The following is a 17,049-nucleotide window of genomic DNA, read 5'->3' on the forward strand; positions in this document are numbered from 1 at the left end:
CCTGTGACCCAGGCGAGTTACCGTGTCTCTCTGTTCTGTCTCCCTGTGACCCAGGCAAGTTACCGTGTCTCTCTGTTCTGTCTCCCTGTGACCCAGGCAAGTTACCGTGTCTCTCTGTTCTGTCTCCCTGTGACCCAGGCAAGTTACCGTGTCTCTCTGTTCTGTCTCCCTGTGACCCAGGCAAGTTACCGTGTCTCTCTGTTCTGTCTCCCTGTGACCCAGGCAAGTTACCGTGTCTCTCTGTTCTGTCTCCCTGTGACCCAGGCAAGTTACCGTGTCTCTCTGTTCTGTCTCCCTGTGACCCAGGCAAGTTACCGTGTCTCTCTGTTCTGTCTCCCTGTGACCCAGGCAAGTTACCGTGTCTCTCTGTTCTGTCTCCCTGTGACCCAGGCAAGTTACCGTGTCTCTCTGTTCTGTCTCCCTGTGACCCAGGCAAGTTACCATGTCTCTCTGTTCTATCTCCCTGTGACCCTAGGTAAGTTACTTGTCTCTGGCTTCACGCTTGTAGTTTGAGGCCATCAGTATCTAACTTTATAGGTATGTCATTGTGGGCATCAAAGGGCAATATTGGCAGAGTGCCTAGGATAGGTCCTGGCACCATGTTGATGCCCCAAAACTGTTACTTCTCTTCCCTCAGGTCTAGGGTCAGTATTGGAAAGTGGGTGGGAGGAACAGAGTCGTTCCCAGTTGCTGGGTGATTCATGACTCCATTTTGCAGGATGGGCCAGGTCTGCAGGAAGCACAGAGTGCCTATTTCTCAGTCAATGATAGCTGCAGTTTTCTAAGCATTAAATTCACCTTTCTAATATTATGGTACATTTGGGAGATTTAGACACTGAAGAATGTATCTGTCTGCTTGCTTCCTATCCCTTCAGCCGTTCTTATTCCCTCGAGCTATTGGTTGTATGGCCTGAGTTCGCCTAAGGTCACTTTGCTAATGTCACATCCACCAATCTCTAGGCTTACTTCAAGCGACATTTCCTTCACACTTGATCCTTGTACGTATGTATTTTTTTCTAGTTTAGAAAATTTGCCAAAATACCAAGTTAAATCACTTCACACTCACCAGAAGAGTTAACACTAGAAAAATGGATAATGCCAAATGTTCATGAAGATGTAGAGTGACCAGAACTCTCTGCCGCTGTTGATGCGAATGTAAAATAAAGATTCACACTTCTACCCCACAGTCCAGCAATTTCACTCCAGGGTATTTTCCAAGGGTACATGAAAATACACATGTATGTCCATGAAAAGGTTTGTACAAAATCGTTCTAAGTAACTTTTAATCATCCTGGTCAAAAATTGGAAGGCCAGGTGTACATCAGTGGGAGAATAGACGCCCAAGTAGCAGTCTGTTTACACAACAGAATAGGCCACAGAAATAGAAAGGAGTGAGCTGCTGATCTTTACAACAGTTTGGATGAGTCTCAGAAACATTATGCTGAGTGAGAAAAGCCTTGCACAACCATATGGCTCCATTTAGACAAAGTTTCAGAACAAGAAAATGAATCAATTGTAGAACACAAAACAGTGGTTGCCCCTCGGTAGGTAGAGAGGGAGAATGAATGGGAAGGGGTGTGAGGGAACTTTGTGGATGGTGATAGGGTTCTCTGTCTTGATAAGGTATATGCAAATGATTTGGATTTATGAATTATATAGCAAATAAATTTTACCTCAAAAAGAGAAGAAGAACAGGCTGGGCATGGTGGCTCACACCTGTAATCCCAGCCCTCTGGAAGACCACGGTGGTTGGATTGCTTGAGCTCACAGTTTGAGACCAGCCTGAATAAGAGTGAGACCTCACCTCTGAAAATAGCTGGGCATTGTGGTGGGCGCCTGTAGTCCAAGGTACTCGGGAGGCTGAGGCAAGAGAATCGCTTGAATCCAAGAATCTGAGGTTGCTGTGAGCTGTGATATCACAGCACTCTACTGGGGGCAACAAGTGAGACTCTGTCTCAAAAAAGAAAAAAGAGAAGAACTGTAAAAAAGATTAAACAATGATATGTACACAGAAGGATAGGGGAGGGAGTGTACTGTTGGTAAAACTTCCTTTGAAATACATCAAAAAATACGGCATGAGAGATTAAGTGGAGAGGTGACTAGTCATGGAAGATATATGATAAAGTATAGAAAATGTCAGTTGTAGAATCTAGGTCATAGGAGTATGGTGTTTGTTATAAAACTGACAACTTTTCTTTGTATTTGAAATTTTTTTTTTTTTTTTTTGTATTTGAAATTTTTAATAATGAAATCATGGTGGAAAACAACAACTCAGGTTGGAAAGTGGAAGGCAGCTGATCAGCTGGAACATATTTTGTTTTTTCAATTGTACAATGTCCATTGCAGTTGCAGTTTAATTCTAAAATTAAACAGTATCGTGAAAGGTTAACAAAAAAAGTACTTAGCTAAAAGGTCTCTTGGCCAGATTCCCAGCTGACCAAAAGCCCTTTTGCAGTTAAGCTTTTGCTCAGACACCTCTGAAGCAAGCGGCCCAGACTAGTGGGGGAGGGGATCGTGCTCTCTGGGTCTTCCAGATTCTGGGCAGGACCTCAGAAATGGCATTGGCCAGCTCCAAGCTTAGCCCAGAAGCAAACCCTTTCTCCATGGATGACCTCATGCTGGCACCAGCAACACTGAGAAGCAAGGGAACAAAATCCCCTAAAATGTTTCATTCAGAAATCCTTGAAGGGAAAGTTGAGTGTCATCTTGCCGCTGCACTGAGCCGATCCAGATCTCCCTCTGGCTCTGAAGTTCTTGTTTTTCTTCTTCATGTTATAAAGAAAGTCGAGGCCAGGGAGGGAATCACTGGCCAGGCTGAGGCCGGTAAGACAAGTAGCCATTCTGATTTTCATGAGCACTGGGGATGGGAGCCTCTGGCCTGTTAACCTGCCCCTTCTATCATGCTGCAGAGGCCATCAGCATTTCACCTCCTTCCTGGCAATGAACCTCAAGCAGTCAGTACTCACTCACCAAGTGAATCCTGATGGGAAGTCTGCAGGTTCCCTCCAGCCCAAAACATGCAGCCCTTCCAGGAGCATCTTTAGGTCACAGCAGCTGAGAAATAGTAAGAACAGCTTAGAGCTGCATCCATCAGTCTCCTCAGGGAGGGCTTTGCCCTGCCATTTGACAGGAACAGGGCAGGGATGGCGAGCATGCCCTTAAACCACATTGGAGAAGGGCAGGTCCAAAAAGGCAGCAAGGTTGTCCGTGATGTGGGGAGCTTCTTGTTTCATGGCTGACAGTTGTGGGCAGAATGTTTGTGTCCCCCCAAAATTCATATGCTGGAAACCTAAACCCCAGTGTGAGGGTATTAGGGAGTGGGGCCTTTGGGAGATAATTAGGCTTAGATGAAGTCATAAGAGTAGAGCCCCAAAGGCAGGGTTAGTACCCTTATAGAAGAGGAACTGACCCCAAAGAGCTTGCTCTCCCAGGACACAGCAAGAAGGCAGCCTTTTGCAAGCCGGGAAGAGAGTCCCTGCCAAGACCTACCCATGCTGGCAGCCTAATCTTGGCCTTCCTACCTCCGGAACTGAGGGTAATAAATTCTGCTGCCCAGTCTGTGGTATCCTGTGGTATCATCTCAGATTGAATAAGATACCAACATTAATGCCAAAAATGTCCACCACTGGGTGGGCTGACTTTCAAGAAAGTAGCTGTCTTCATGTTGACAGAGGCCAGCCGGTATACAGTGCATCACTAGATACCGTGTTGCTGTAGCAACCACACTCAGGCGTGGCTTTGTAGCAGCACAGCCCCTTGGAAGATGTCAGGCCCAGGGCAGCCATGGTGAGCTGTGTCCCTGCAGTCTGGCGAGGCAGCCAGAGGAAGCTGGTGATTGTCGCCTAACCTTTCCCTGTGTTGGCATCCTGCTGCCACATCACAGTTATCTCTCTTAAATTTTCCTTGGTATGGTTATCTTCATCAGATTTTCTTGTGGCAGTTCTCTTTTGAGCTTTCCGTGTTAGCCACGATTACAAGCCGGAAGAGCTCTTGATGGAAACCCGAATCCCTGCCTACCCACCACCAGCACCCCAGTGTCAGTAGTTTGGGGTGTCCCGGGCTGTGTTGCCGTTCTGGCAAGTCCCTCATGTGAGTGCGAGCTTTGCATTATCAGGGCAGCGAGGGTTCACCAGGTGGGGAGTCTGTCCCACTGGGCTCAGCACAGTGCCCCAAAGGGTTCACTGGCCCTGAGGAGCAAGAGGCCCTGGGAGACCTCCACAGAGAAGTCCATGTCAGTGCCGTAGTCCCACAGTCACTGGCGTGGTGGCTATGTTCCCTACTGCCTTCCAGCCCACAAACCTTTCAAGCTGCGGTCAAGGGAATGAGTGAGAGAAATGACTCCCGATTTATTTTCTTCTAGTCAACTCAAGATCACTGGTTGATCCTGGAAAGTGTACATTTCTAAGACTTCTAAAGGAATTTCTAGAATTTCCATAAAGTGAATGTTGAGTTAAACAAGCAGAATGTTGCTCAAGTTCTGCTTTGAGGGTGAAAAGGTATAATGGTGAAATCGGTCTTTGGGAGGTGTGCTTTAAATGCACAACGCAGCGCACAGAACCATTCGAGACCCAGGTGGATTTTTATGAACAGATGATAAAAACAGTTGTCACTTTCCCATGGATATTGGTTGCATGGCTTGTAAGAGTCAGAGGCTCCTCAGAAATGGTACTTTCCTAAGAGCTTTGGTTTTCAAGGCAGACCATTTTGACTCAGCTCATTCAAAAGCATCTCTACCTTCTGCACAGGGAACAGTCAGGCTGAGGCGGGTGTGCTGATTTTGTGGGGCCTTTTTTTTTTTTGCTTATCTACGGTGTTGGATATCATGACAAGCATGCACAGACTTTTTTTTTTTTTGCTAATCAGCTTACAGTAGTGTTTGTTTACTAAGGGCTCAAAGCAACACTTACTCTCCCAGTGTGTGACAGAAAAGAAAAAAGGTTGGACACTCCTGAACTAAGGTTTACTTTGTCGTACTCTGAAAACTAAAAGAGCCGCCTTTATCTATAAACAGCTTTGCCAATTCAGGAACCCGGTGGTCTAGTGTAATTCACCACTTAATGAACCCTAATTTCAAGTCACAAAGACACTTCTGTTTATTGTGTTTGGTCACATCCTTTCTGTGTCTTTATCTATTTGATTCACATACTCAGAACATACAAGGTGGAAGACAGAGGTCTGCCTTTCGATCAGTGTCACATAGTTCGTATTTTTCAGATTTCTCGAACTTTTGAGCAAATGACATCAGCGATTTTATTTCTAGAACAATATGTATCTCTGAGATTTTTTCTCAGAGTATCATGACAAATTAATCTGCAACTCAAGTTGACAAATCAATTTTACTTTCGTTTCTTCTCACTTTCCCCAAGCCACATGAATAAGAATAGTATTTTACTCTGAAATGGCCAATTGGTTGTTTAAGTCATTGATTTGAAACACAAAGGCTAGCATTTCCTTTTAGTTGCTTTACTTCTAACTTTTCCTAAATTTCTGAAGCTACTGAATTAATAAGGGTAAATAAACTTTCTTATTGCGACAAATTGTCCAGGAACACTCCTTGAAATGGAGTAGTAAAATTGGGAAGTGAATCAGAGTGACCCAGGGCATAGTGTCCTGAATCACGGCTAGATTGAATTCAACTGGGGTGATTCTACATGTATATTACTAATTAGTCCATGGACAGAATCCAAGTTTTGCAAGACCTAAAATGTATACAATTCAAGAGTCTCTTGTGGAGGAAAAAAAAATTACAAAATAAACTTAAGCTTCATTGGCTTCATGGTAAATCCAGCTCTGAACTAGAGCCATTAAAACCCTACAAATTGGAAATAATTTTAATTTCTTTATCGGCATTTAATAACACCACGTACTGAAACATATTCAAGGTGCTTTGACATCTGGTATTTCTTAACAATTGAAGCTGTTGACAAGCTTAAAATATTTTATAGCATAATAAACAGGGGAAGTGGCGATTCCTACTCTGCTGATGTTCCTTCAGGCCATAAACACTTAGAAAAGAGTTTAAATAACAAACAAATGAGTATTGCTAACAACAGGAAAGTAGCCAAGAGAATTAAAAGCAAAACTGATAAGGAAAGAACCTTTTGAATTTTTTTCAAATTGTCAGTTATATTTTATAGTTATGAGAGCTTTTTCTAACACCTGTTAAACATAAAACATTTAAAGTAAAATAATGCGTGTTATTATCATGAGCATTATTTTCTCTTGACAAAGCCACTCGAAACCATGACCAGTGAGAACCATGTGAGGAAAGCACAGATGATTCCAGGCAGAGGGAGGATCAGATACAAAGGCGTGGTGACATGAAACAACGTAGTTTATCTCGGGACTGGGAGGTGTGGGGCAGGGAATGACGGGAAGGTAAACAGGGCCAGACAATAGAATTGGGTTCACCCTGCAGGACAGAGGCACCACCTGAGAGGCATCGGAGAGGAGTGTCCTGATGAGATTTGTGCTTCCCAAAGATGGATCTAGTGGCAGTGACGAGAGTGGCTTGGAGGACATGAGGCCAAAAGCAGGAGAGCTGCTGGAACAGTGAAAAGGAGAGGAGGTGACAGAGACAGAATGGGGAGAAGGCCGAAAGAACAAAGTCAGGCTTTGCCAATGGAGGGCACAGATTTGTCCCTTTCTGCCGTAGCCACAGAACTGAACTCTCAATTTTGGTCTCAAGAAAAATGATCAATTAGGTCATACACTTCAAAATGATGGGGTCTGGGAGTGATGGCAGAGTTTTCCAGTGGAATTTCAGTGGAGTCAGGGGGGAGGAGTTTGGAGGAGGGTGAGAAGTGGGCAGGCCAGGGCAGGAGAGGCTGCAGCTCCCGGGTCACTATGAGCATGAAGACTTTCCAGGCGAGGATAATCCAGATGGACTAACAAACAGGAATGTAGCCAACAGAACCAGCCAGTTAGATGAAGCAGACTCCCTGAGGATGGAAAGGGACGAGATCAGGAGTACAGGGAGGTGAGGATGCTGAGGAGTCGGACCCATGTGCATGGCAGTCCTTCAGAAGTTAGAAGCCATTGAATTACTGCATGACCCAGCACTGCCACCCAATAGACTTAAAAGGAGGGACTCGAACAGATACTTGTCCTTGTGCAGCCGTCACTGCAGGATCCTTCACAATACCCAGAAGTGGAAACTAAGTGTCCACAAACTGATGAACAGATAAACAAAATGTGGCCTGCATAAAATGGATTATTATCCAGCCATAGAGAGAAATGGAGTTCTGATACAATGTGCTACAACATGGATGGACCTCAAAGACATTATGCAAAGTGAAATAGGCCAGACCAATATTGTATGATTACCCTTCTACAGAGGCTGGGGGAAGGAGGAGTTATTAATGAGTACAGAGTTTCTGTTTGGGGTGATGTTTTAAAGGTAGTGGCAACGATTACATAACACTGTGAGTGTAATCAGTGCTATTGTATTCTTAAAAATGGTTAAAATGGCTTATTTTGTTCCATCTGCATGTTATCACAGTAAATCTTTAATAATGGAACGTCAGCCATAATATACCTGATGGATCAATTTTCTCAGTGCAATATTCAAGTATTTTATTTTTTAAAAATAAGAAAGAATTAGTACGGAGCACAACCAAGATCTCTTCCTCTGACTCGGGGGCACAGGTGAGAAGTGCGCAGACGTGATTGTGACTGCCCTCGTGTGTGTCAGCTTGACCAGACAGGGGTACCTAGATCGCTGGTAAAACTTTATTTCTGGGTGAGTCTGTCAGGGTGTTTGTGGGAAACATTAGCATTTCAATCAGCAGCCTGAGTAAAGACGATGGAGTGTGGGTGGGCATCATCTGATCCTCTGATCCCACCATTGCCCGGCTAGAACAGAAAGGTAGAGGAAAGGGAATTCTGAATTCCCTCCCTCTGTTTGAGCTGGGACATCCGTCTTCTTCTGCCCTTGGACATCGGAGCTCCTGGTTCTTGAGTCTTCACCCGTGACCAGAATTTACACCACCAACACACCTCCACTCCCATTCCCAGGTCTTTGGACTGGGACTGAGTTCCACTGCTGGCTGTCCTGGCTTCCCAGCTTGCAGCTCAGTCATAGCTCACCAATATCCTGTCGGGCAGTTTCTCCAGAGAGCCCTGCCTGACACACCTTGTCTTCAGGGAGTTCCTGAGAACCTCTTTGTTTTGCTTAACGAGAAGCAAGTTCCTGTGCTTAAAGTGGACAGAGATAGGTAGAGGTTTAATGGGAAACTAGAGGAGGAGAGCGAAGGTTAAGAATGGCCACCAAGGGGAGTGGGAGGGGGGTATAAACAAAGGTAAATAAAAGAACTGCTGAAATATTCTGTTGAGCGGGCTAAGATTGGTACAGTGCAAATGCATAGTGCTTCATCTTCGTGGTTTCTTGATTTTTTTCGATCTGCACCAGGTACAGGAGTTAAGAGAAGCTGGGCTCCTCCTGGATGGGTGCTGGTGGGAAGGGCACAGTGGAAGGCTAATGGCATACGAGGGCTATTTTAGAGGGCTAGTGAAAGAACGGCTCTGTGGTCAAACTTGGTATAAGAGAGAAGTCTGAAGGGGACTCATAACGCTTGGGAAAGTGGAGCTGAAATGAAAAAGTAGGTTTAATGAGAGTGAGAGAACTGGATACTGGGCTTGAGCGTTGCAGAGGTAGTTCTTTTCTGGTTGGTGACATTATAGAAGTATGTTCAAAAAGTGAAGGCGAAATTACAGACCTGACACCATAAGTAGATAAAAACATGTCTAATAGCTTAATCGTATTAGAGATTAATTTATTGTTTGGGAGTGAAGATCTCTTGTGTGTTGTCAGGTAAGTCTTCTTCAGATGATCTTTTAATCTTGGACTTTTTGAAATTGATCTCTGGTCTTCAGAACTCAACTAAGGAGCAGCATCTAAACAGCAAATGCTTTAAGAGATGGCTTTAACACCCAGGTGTAGCAGGAGCTGCTGGCTGCTCCAGGATAGACAACTGCACATTTCCTGGGCTTCCTTGTAAGTTGGTGTGGCCACGTGACTCAGCTCTGGCCAAGGAGATGTGAAGGGCTGGCATGCACCTGCTTCAGGCCTGGCCCATAAAACCACCTACAGGGCTCATCCTTGCCTCTCTTCCTTGCACTAGCTGGATGTCTACACCCAGATGATCTTGAAAGCTGTTAGCTGAAGATGACCTTGGACTATTTAAACAAATAATAAGATTACCTCTGCTATATCCTTTCTTAATCTGCCTCGATTGATCTCTGTGCCCCATTTCTTCATTTAATGAAATGTTTTATTCATTTTCCTTCATCAGAAATGTGTACATCATACGATTGTTTTGTTGTAATATAGCCTCTTCATCACCCACTTTGTGCCAGCAACAAATATTAAAAATAACACTAGGAGATGCTCCTGAATTCCCTGAAAGCATTAGCCCTCACAACGAGCCAGGGTGGACTTTGTGTTTTATCTAAGTGTAAGACCCATTTCGCTTGTGTCTGGTCCATTAACAAATGAGATCTAGACTTTAGAACCACACAAATAGCTTCTCTGTTAACAACTGCTCAGTGTTAATTTTTAAATAAAATGAAGCCTCTGCAGCATGCATAATATCCACCCCCAATTTCCCACCAATAGGAAGGTGAGTGAAGTGCAGCCATTGGCTGAGAATGTTGAGCTCACAGTCACTCCGCCCATAATGAGCTGCACTGCAGGCGTGGGGGAGGGGCGTGGGGGCCATACCTCCAAGGGGAGTTTCTCCCTTGCCCCAAAGAGGCTTTGTCCACGAGCCATGTGATACGATTCAAAGGGTTTGGTGTAACCTCAAAGAGTTGACCATCTTCCTTTCCAACTTTATATGAAATTAATACTCTTATCCTGTTGGGGAAAGGCTGTTTAAAGAAACATGGTAAATTACTACAAAGTACTGGGGGTGTCTCAAAATGCTTCTTCCTCTGATATTAAGAAGGCTTATCACAAGTTGGCTCTGCAGGTCCATCCAGACAAGAACCCAGGGAACAGGGAGGCAGCTGAGGAGAAATTCAAACAAGTAGCAGAGGCCTATGAAGTCTTGTGTGATGCCAAGAAGAGGAGCGCCTATGATAAGTCCAGAGGGAACCCCAGCAACCTGGAAAACAGAGGAGATGGCAGAGACAGAGAGCATCCGGGAGAGGAAAGGTGCTTTCAGAAGCCACAGCGCGCCTTCCAGGATGTCTTAGATGACGTTGACCTCGTCTCAGGAGATTATTTTTCCAATGGCCGCAAGGGTAGGACCAGGAGATTCTGCCCCTCCCTCTTTGACGTGACTCCCATATTGGACACAGGATTTTCCACGTTCGTATCTCTGGGCTCCAGATCAGGTACCCCTACGCCTGAGACATTTGTACCCTTCGTAAGCAGTGGAATGGGAAACTTCAAACTGGTCACCACCTGCAGCCAGATAGTGAATGGCAAGAGAGTTGTTACAAAGGAAGTGGTAGAAAATGTAAGGGGGAAGACTGAAGCAGAGGAAGAAAGACTGTTAAGTCAGCTTTCTAAGCATCATCGGTAAGGAGTTCCTGCTGTGTTCTTTAACGGGGAGACAGTCACATGAGGCTGGGGTGTCTCACTGCTACCAAAGACACAATGATGTGAATCTGAGAGTGTTTTGAACTGGGATGGACAGAGGTCAACTTAGTCCAAACCTCTCCCTTCACAGAGGAGAGGGATAATGGCCCAGAAACTACTAAGTAGCAGAGTAGAGCTTCCAGCCCAAATGTTTCTAAGCTGAGCCTTTCCCTAACACACTATCTGGGACATAGAAGGATGGTTGGTCTTTATAGCAAAATAATAGAGAAATTATTAACTCGTGGTTTTCGATAAGGCATAAAATCTCTCTGCCTGCTTTCCTGAGCATTTTCCAAAATCTATCAGCCAGTGGAGACCATCACAGTTATGGCCTTCTGGGTTGGCTGAGAGCCCCCACCTTCATAAATACATCGACTTCTCTTGGACTTTCTTTCTGCCCTACCCCAGGTGCCTCTTTCCTGGTGCTGTTTCTTCTCATTTCCTAGCTGCTTTCGGCTGCTCTCTTCCCATCTTATCTTCCTTCTTCCTATACATTACCCACGGACCATATCACAGTTAGGCTCAATTCAAAGAGTTGCCTAGCTATAGATTAATGCTAGCAGAGAGAAAGAGTGAAAATTGGTTAAAATCTTTATATGCTCATTTATTTTATTTTATTGTTTTTCAAATTATTTTTTAGAAACAGAGTCTTAGTATGTTGCCCAAGCTGGCCTTGAACATCTGGGCTCAAGTGATCCTCCTGCCTCTGGTAGCATTTATTGAGTGCTCAGTAGATAACAGGAATTCTGCATTGCATGTGGTATTTCAATAATCCTTTTAGCAATGAAATACAGTAGCTATCCCCCCATATAAAATACATAAGAAAATGAAGCTTAGAAAGATTAAGTAACATGTCCCAGGCCCCACCTAATAAGCAATATGCTTATCTACTGAACTATAACATCTGTGGATCCTACTCATTTGTTTTTAAATCGAGGGTCTTGCCCTCCTTAGAAATGTAAACCTATCATCTCAGAACCTTTTTTCAATGCTTGAGCACTTGCTGGAACTTACTAAGTATGCAAACATTTTGAATTGTATTGCCCAACTGAAATGTGAAGGTTACATTTACTTGAAGACAGAGTCAATGTAAAAAGTTTCACTGAAGCTAAAAGATGATAATCTGTGAACTCAGAATCTCCAAGATGCAAATTATCTCTTTGTTTTGGTTTAATCATGATGTACATGCAAAGTCTTGAGTTTGTTTTGTTTAGCAGGACCTGGTCACACTCCAGCCCCTTCAATTTATATTGTTACAATAAACAGACTAGCATCCAAAGGAGTTGTACCCTGTTGGAAATTTCTGACAGAGACTGCCTTACAACCCCCGTCTTTGAGTTTCTCCTCCTAAGGTCATTGTAGTATACCACGCGGATGGTCAATTTCATTTGCATAGCAAACACAGAAGGTATGTAACAAATTATTAGCTTTCTTAATTGAACTTTCCTGTGTGTGCAGTTTTTATGAGACAAGTGTGTTTTTCGTAGTCTTTGACATTTTTAATCTCAGTAAATTTTTTGAACAAAGCAGGAATATGCCTGCATCCCTCTGGCCCTGGGTAACACACTTGCAGAAAGGAAGCAGAGGTGGATTTGGAATCAGAACACTTCTTGTTTCTTCCAAAGCCTATAAATAGTAGTCACCGAGGACATGGTGGGCACTGTGCTGGGTGCTTACATTAATCGTTTCTGATCTCCAAAGACCTTCAAGGGGGCATTTCCACTTTACATGTGAGGAAGCTGAGGCTGGAAGAGGGTTAGTCCCTCCCCCAGAGTCACTCAGTGAGTTGTGGATCAGACAGTGCCCGGCTGTCCGGTGCTGTGTCCACCTTCCTGTCACTGGAGCCGCCCTAGTCACAGTCTCGGAGGAGAGTTTTGCTGTGTGCGTGTATATTCATTTCAACGTTTCTAAATGAGGATTTCCAGATGGCACTTTCTCTCACCAACCCCTGGTTTGAGGTAAACTGCAGCACGTCTACTGAACAAAAGGGAAATCACATTGGAGCATGAAAACATGATTTTTCCATTTTGTCTTAAGGAAAATCCAAATTTCAGCATTTTTCACAGACATACTTGGCTTTTGACAGAATGCTGAGTTGTAGAAGGACTCTTTTTGTTGTTGTTTTTTTTTTTTTTTTTTTTTTTTGCCAGCAAAGGTTTTTTAGAAATTCACTTTGAGTTAGCAAAGGAAGTTTTCTTGCATAGAAATAGCAGTGTTATCTCTTGACGGTCTGTTTAAACTATGTAGCAAGTCAAGTGTGAGCAACTAGCAGCTCTGGGAGCTGGGAGGGCAGTGCGGCCTGGTGGAGCGGGCTGAGTCAGTGCTGGGCTCCGAGTGCAGAGCAGGGGCCAGCTCGGAGTGACCGACCTGCACGCTCCTCTGACACATGAATGTCTCCAGCACTGCCACTGGGCTTGCCAGGTGCCAGAAGCTTCTCTGCTGACTCTAAAATGTACAGGTTTTACCAAAGACCAATCATCAGGATTGCTAGTTGCCTAAATATAAAAAAATACCTTTAGGATTACAAAATCAGTTCCTATGTCCTTAAATAATTTCTGCTCTCGCCCTATTAACCAACTACCTTTTTATATATTATGGTTTTGAATAGTTGTCACTCACAAGTTAACATGAGACATTTCATTTTCTAGTAGCTAAAAAAAAAAAAAAAGAAAGAAAAAGGCTTCCAAAACTCAAAAATACAGTGGAGCAGTTAGAAATAATATCTTGTTCCATTAGGTGGCTGATAAGGGAACTGAGGACCATGGTCCTGTCGAGAATGATGGAAGGGATGATGACAAGTGACTGTATAACCCAGGGCTCAGGGACCCCACCCAGCAAGGGACAGAGGAGCAGGATTCTCACCCGAGGTCACAGAATGGGTGTCCTTCAGCCCCAGCCTGGCGCTGTGCCTCTCACACTCTCAGGTGTGCGGAGAGCTTTGTCCTCACGGCCTGGCGAGGTGCAGAGAGAGAGTTGGAGGAGCAGGTCCCTGGGGATGGTGTAGGAGGGAGTCACAGTTGTATATAACTGCGGTTACACACTGTGTCCCCGTGTCTGTCAGTCACTGGTGAAGGGTGTTAGGTCTGGTGGAGGGTAAACAGGTAGCAAAGAGATGGCTGAGGGTGGAGAGGAGGAGCCAAGTTGTAACTCAGAACCAAAGTGCAGGTAGGAGCTGTTCCCTGGTAGGAATGTACCCCGTGACCTGTGATGACCTAGCTCTCATTACCATCTCATTAAACCTGTGATATAATCTGTTATGTAACCCCAACCTGTCTGTCACCCCAAGGCAGGAAAAAACAACCAATCCTGCCAGGAGAAAGGCGGGACAAACTAATGAGCTTGTAAAAGGCAGCCGTGTGCTCAGACTCTAGGTCTTTCTCCATTCCTGGAGACTGATCCGTTCCTCTCTCTCTGGAATGTATTTCACTTTGTGTCATTCTGTGTAGCTTCCTCGTGCTCTTTCACTTTGTATCATTTCTTTCTTTTTGTTGTAATAACCTGTTTATGTGAAAATGCTTTGTATTTGTGTTCACTCCATCATTGGCTCGAATCAACACCAGCACTCACTCTGAGCCAAGAACAGGGAACATCCACCTCCACATGGACCTAGCCAGGAGAGCAAGGCCCTGAGCAGAACACCCACCTCCACATGGACCTAGCCAGGAGAAGTGAGCAAGGCCCTGAGCAGAACATCCACCTCCACATGGACCTAGCCAGGAGAGCAAGGCCCTGAGTAGAACATCCACCTCCACATGGACCTAGCCAGGAGAGCAAGGCCCTGAGTAGAACATCCACCTCCACATGGACCTAGCCAGGAGAGCAAAGCCCTGAGCAGAACACCCACCTCCACATGGACCTAGCCAGGAGAAGTGAGCAAGGCCCTGAGCAGAACATCCACCTCCACATGGACCTAGCCAGGAGAGCAAGGCCCTGAGTAGAACACCCACCTCCACATGGACCTAGCCAGGAGAGCAAGGCCCTGAGTAGAACATCCACCTCCACATGGACCTAGCCAGGAGAAGTGAGCAAGGCCCTGAGTAGAACATCCACCTCCACATGGACCTAGCCAGGAGAAGTGAGCAAGGCCCTGAGCAGAACACCCACCTCCACATGGACCTAGCCAGAAGTGAGCAAGGCCCTGAGCAGAATCATCAAGATTCACCAGCTGGGCTGATCCGGGCCATCTCTTGAACCCAAGTCTCCTAAGAAACAGCTCAGGTTCTTAAGAGACATTAAGTTCCCACAATGAACAATAGCAAAAATAAGGTCGCATTCAGCATTCTTTTCAGTGTTTCCAAAAGCTTCACACCACTTTACTGATTTGGGTCTTAGGTCTCTTTTACTGAAGCCCATTTTATTTCACCCCCCAAGCTTTGAAGTCTCTACAATACCTGGAGTTAAGTACAGCTGATTGTTCGCCTGAAGGGGCTAGGGAGTGGACTCTGAGCAGAACGGGGAGGGAGGGGGTGTTGGGGGGGCTGCCCCTTACCACCTTCTTTGGAATTTTGAGGCTCCATCGAGAGTGAGGGTGGAAGGAGAGGTTGATTTTCAGCTTCAGACAGGATGGTTCTCCTTTAAAAGGCAGAAAAGAGTCTCCAAGAGCATGAGTCATTTTTCTAATACCCATTATGATTGACAAGACTTGAAGAAACCTAAGATTCTAGTCCTCATTGGACTGTCTACAAAACATATATTTAAATTTCAAGAGAAGAATGGGGATTATGAAGGGAACATTGGCTTTGGCTGTAGGTAGATGAAATCCTATTCCCCCTTTCCTAACTTGTTGATTTAGGTTAAGTTCTTGTTTGATCCTTGGTTTGCCTATAAAATAAAGATAATTTCTGCCTCTTTAATTTATCGAGTTGTTTTAGAAATTAAGTACACAGAAAACTCTGCATAAACTTTAATATATTTTGTAGAAGGAAAGTGCCATTATTCCTTTTAGAAGCAGCATCTTTGACCCTATACAGGCTCTAAGCCTGCCATCGGTTTTTATAACACGTATTGTTTATGATACGATCTTGAAAACAAGCTCAGCTATGGATTGTGTTTAATCCCAAAATATAAGTAGAAGATGGAAGATAAAAACAGAAGATTCCATTTTATTTTCCATATTGACACTACTGAAAAAAGTATTGATTTTCTCTTGGGAGCAATGGTCTGACTTTTACCTTTGAACTTCCAGCTTCATTCTCCTTGAGCGTTTGGACTCACGTGGCTTTATCCTCTGCTTCCATTATAGGAAATTGATGGGAAATCCCTCCTACTGATGACGAGAAACGATGTGTTGACAGGACTTCAGTTGAAATTGGGACCTGCTCTGAAAATCTACGAGTATCACGTAAAACCTCTGCAGACAAAGCATTTGAAGAACAACTCTTCGTAGTACAATCCAGTTGGGGTCTTAGATCTCAAAAATACATAATGACATAATTTGGTTTCATGTGATGAAACTTTGTAAACAGAATACATACATGTGTATATGTAAAGAATTTCAATCAAACGTTATCCAATGGATAGACTAGGCAATTCATCGGCTGACCTGAATTCAGCCGGAGGGGCAAGGACAAGACAGGCCTGGGGTGGTTTTCCTTTTGGAGTCTGTCAAATAGAATGTTCTTTGACACAACTAGACACTCCTCCCCACAAAGGCTTTGATGAAACCATAAGGATTCTCTTTCTTTCTTCATAGATGACATTCCAAAAATCCTTAAAAAAAAAAAAAAATGAAATGAGCATCTTTTGGTTCAGACTTTTGGTTTCAGAACTTTGGTTCAGACTAGGAAGAGCAAAAACAAGAAAGCTCGGGGAGGTAGAGAAGAGATGAAGGGCTCGCCGTCTTCCTTGAATTCCTCTGCTCCTTGGAGCTGGTGGTACTTGGACAGAATTGCCGACACCCTTTTTATAGAGGATCCTCCACTTGACCTTATTAAGGTTTTATTGGGATTTGCTATAATGTTTGAAATGAACGTGCGCCATGGCCCCTTCAGGAACAGAATCGTGACTCAGAAAAGAGAAACTGTTGTGTACTGGGGCTGTCCATCCATTCTCAACTTGCTTTCACGGGGTAGGGGGCGGGGGGAATGGTATTTTCTGCATAGATTGGTTCTTTGTTTCTGGAGAAAATATTTTTTCTTTTTTTACTTTATGGTTTGTATTTATAATAGTTTGTTTCTGAAGAAATTTGTTGAGAGTTATAGATCAAAAAGCCTTGTTATTAGTACAGAATATTTTTATATATATTCCCTCACGATGGTGTAATATTTTTTTAATTGTCCCATGCTTTCTTTGATTCTTGGTTTGAGTACCTGTTTTTAAGAACTTTGAAACAGTGGGCTTGCTACATCTCTGTTCAAAGAGACATTTGTTGAATACCTGTGTGTCAACACCTCATTGAATTGGTGCTTTGTGGCTGCAATAAAGCATTGCTTCAGTTTACCCCCCGCCTAGCTTGGATCTCTCTG

The 17,049-nt window shown here is 44.2% G+C and overlaps 1 protein-coding gene across 4 annotated transcripts in view; it reads left to right on the forward strand.

The window, feature by feature from the left end:
* Window positions 1-17,023, forward strand: part of SAMD13 (sterile alpha motif domain containing 13) — a 41,216-nt gene extending 24,193 nt beyond the window's left edge. For 2 of the 4 annotated variants that reach the window (XM_053592735.1, XM_053592736.1), the window contains one exon: window positions 15,828-17,023. In XM_053592735.1, coding sequence (XP_053448710.1) covers window positions 15,828-15,971 — 144 coding nt within the window. In that variant the 3' untranslated portion in view covers window positions 15,972-17,023. Of the gene's footprint in view, window positions 1-9,971; window positions 14,314-15,827 lie in introns of those variants that run through there. The other 2 variants (XM_053592733.1, XM_053592734.1) reach the window with 2 other exon arrangements.
* The last annotated feature ends 26 nt before the right edge of the window (window positions 17,024-17,049 follow it).

The sequence above is a fragment of the Nycticebus coucang genome, chromosome 5, assembly GCF_027406575.1.
Source record: "Nycticebus coucang isolate mNycCou1 chromosome 5, mNycCou1.pri, whole genome shotgun sequence".
Lineage (NCBI taxonomy): Eukaryota > Metazoa > Chordata > Mammalia > Primates > Lorisidae > Nycticebus > Nycticebus coucang.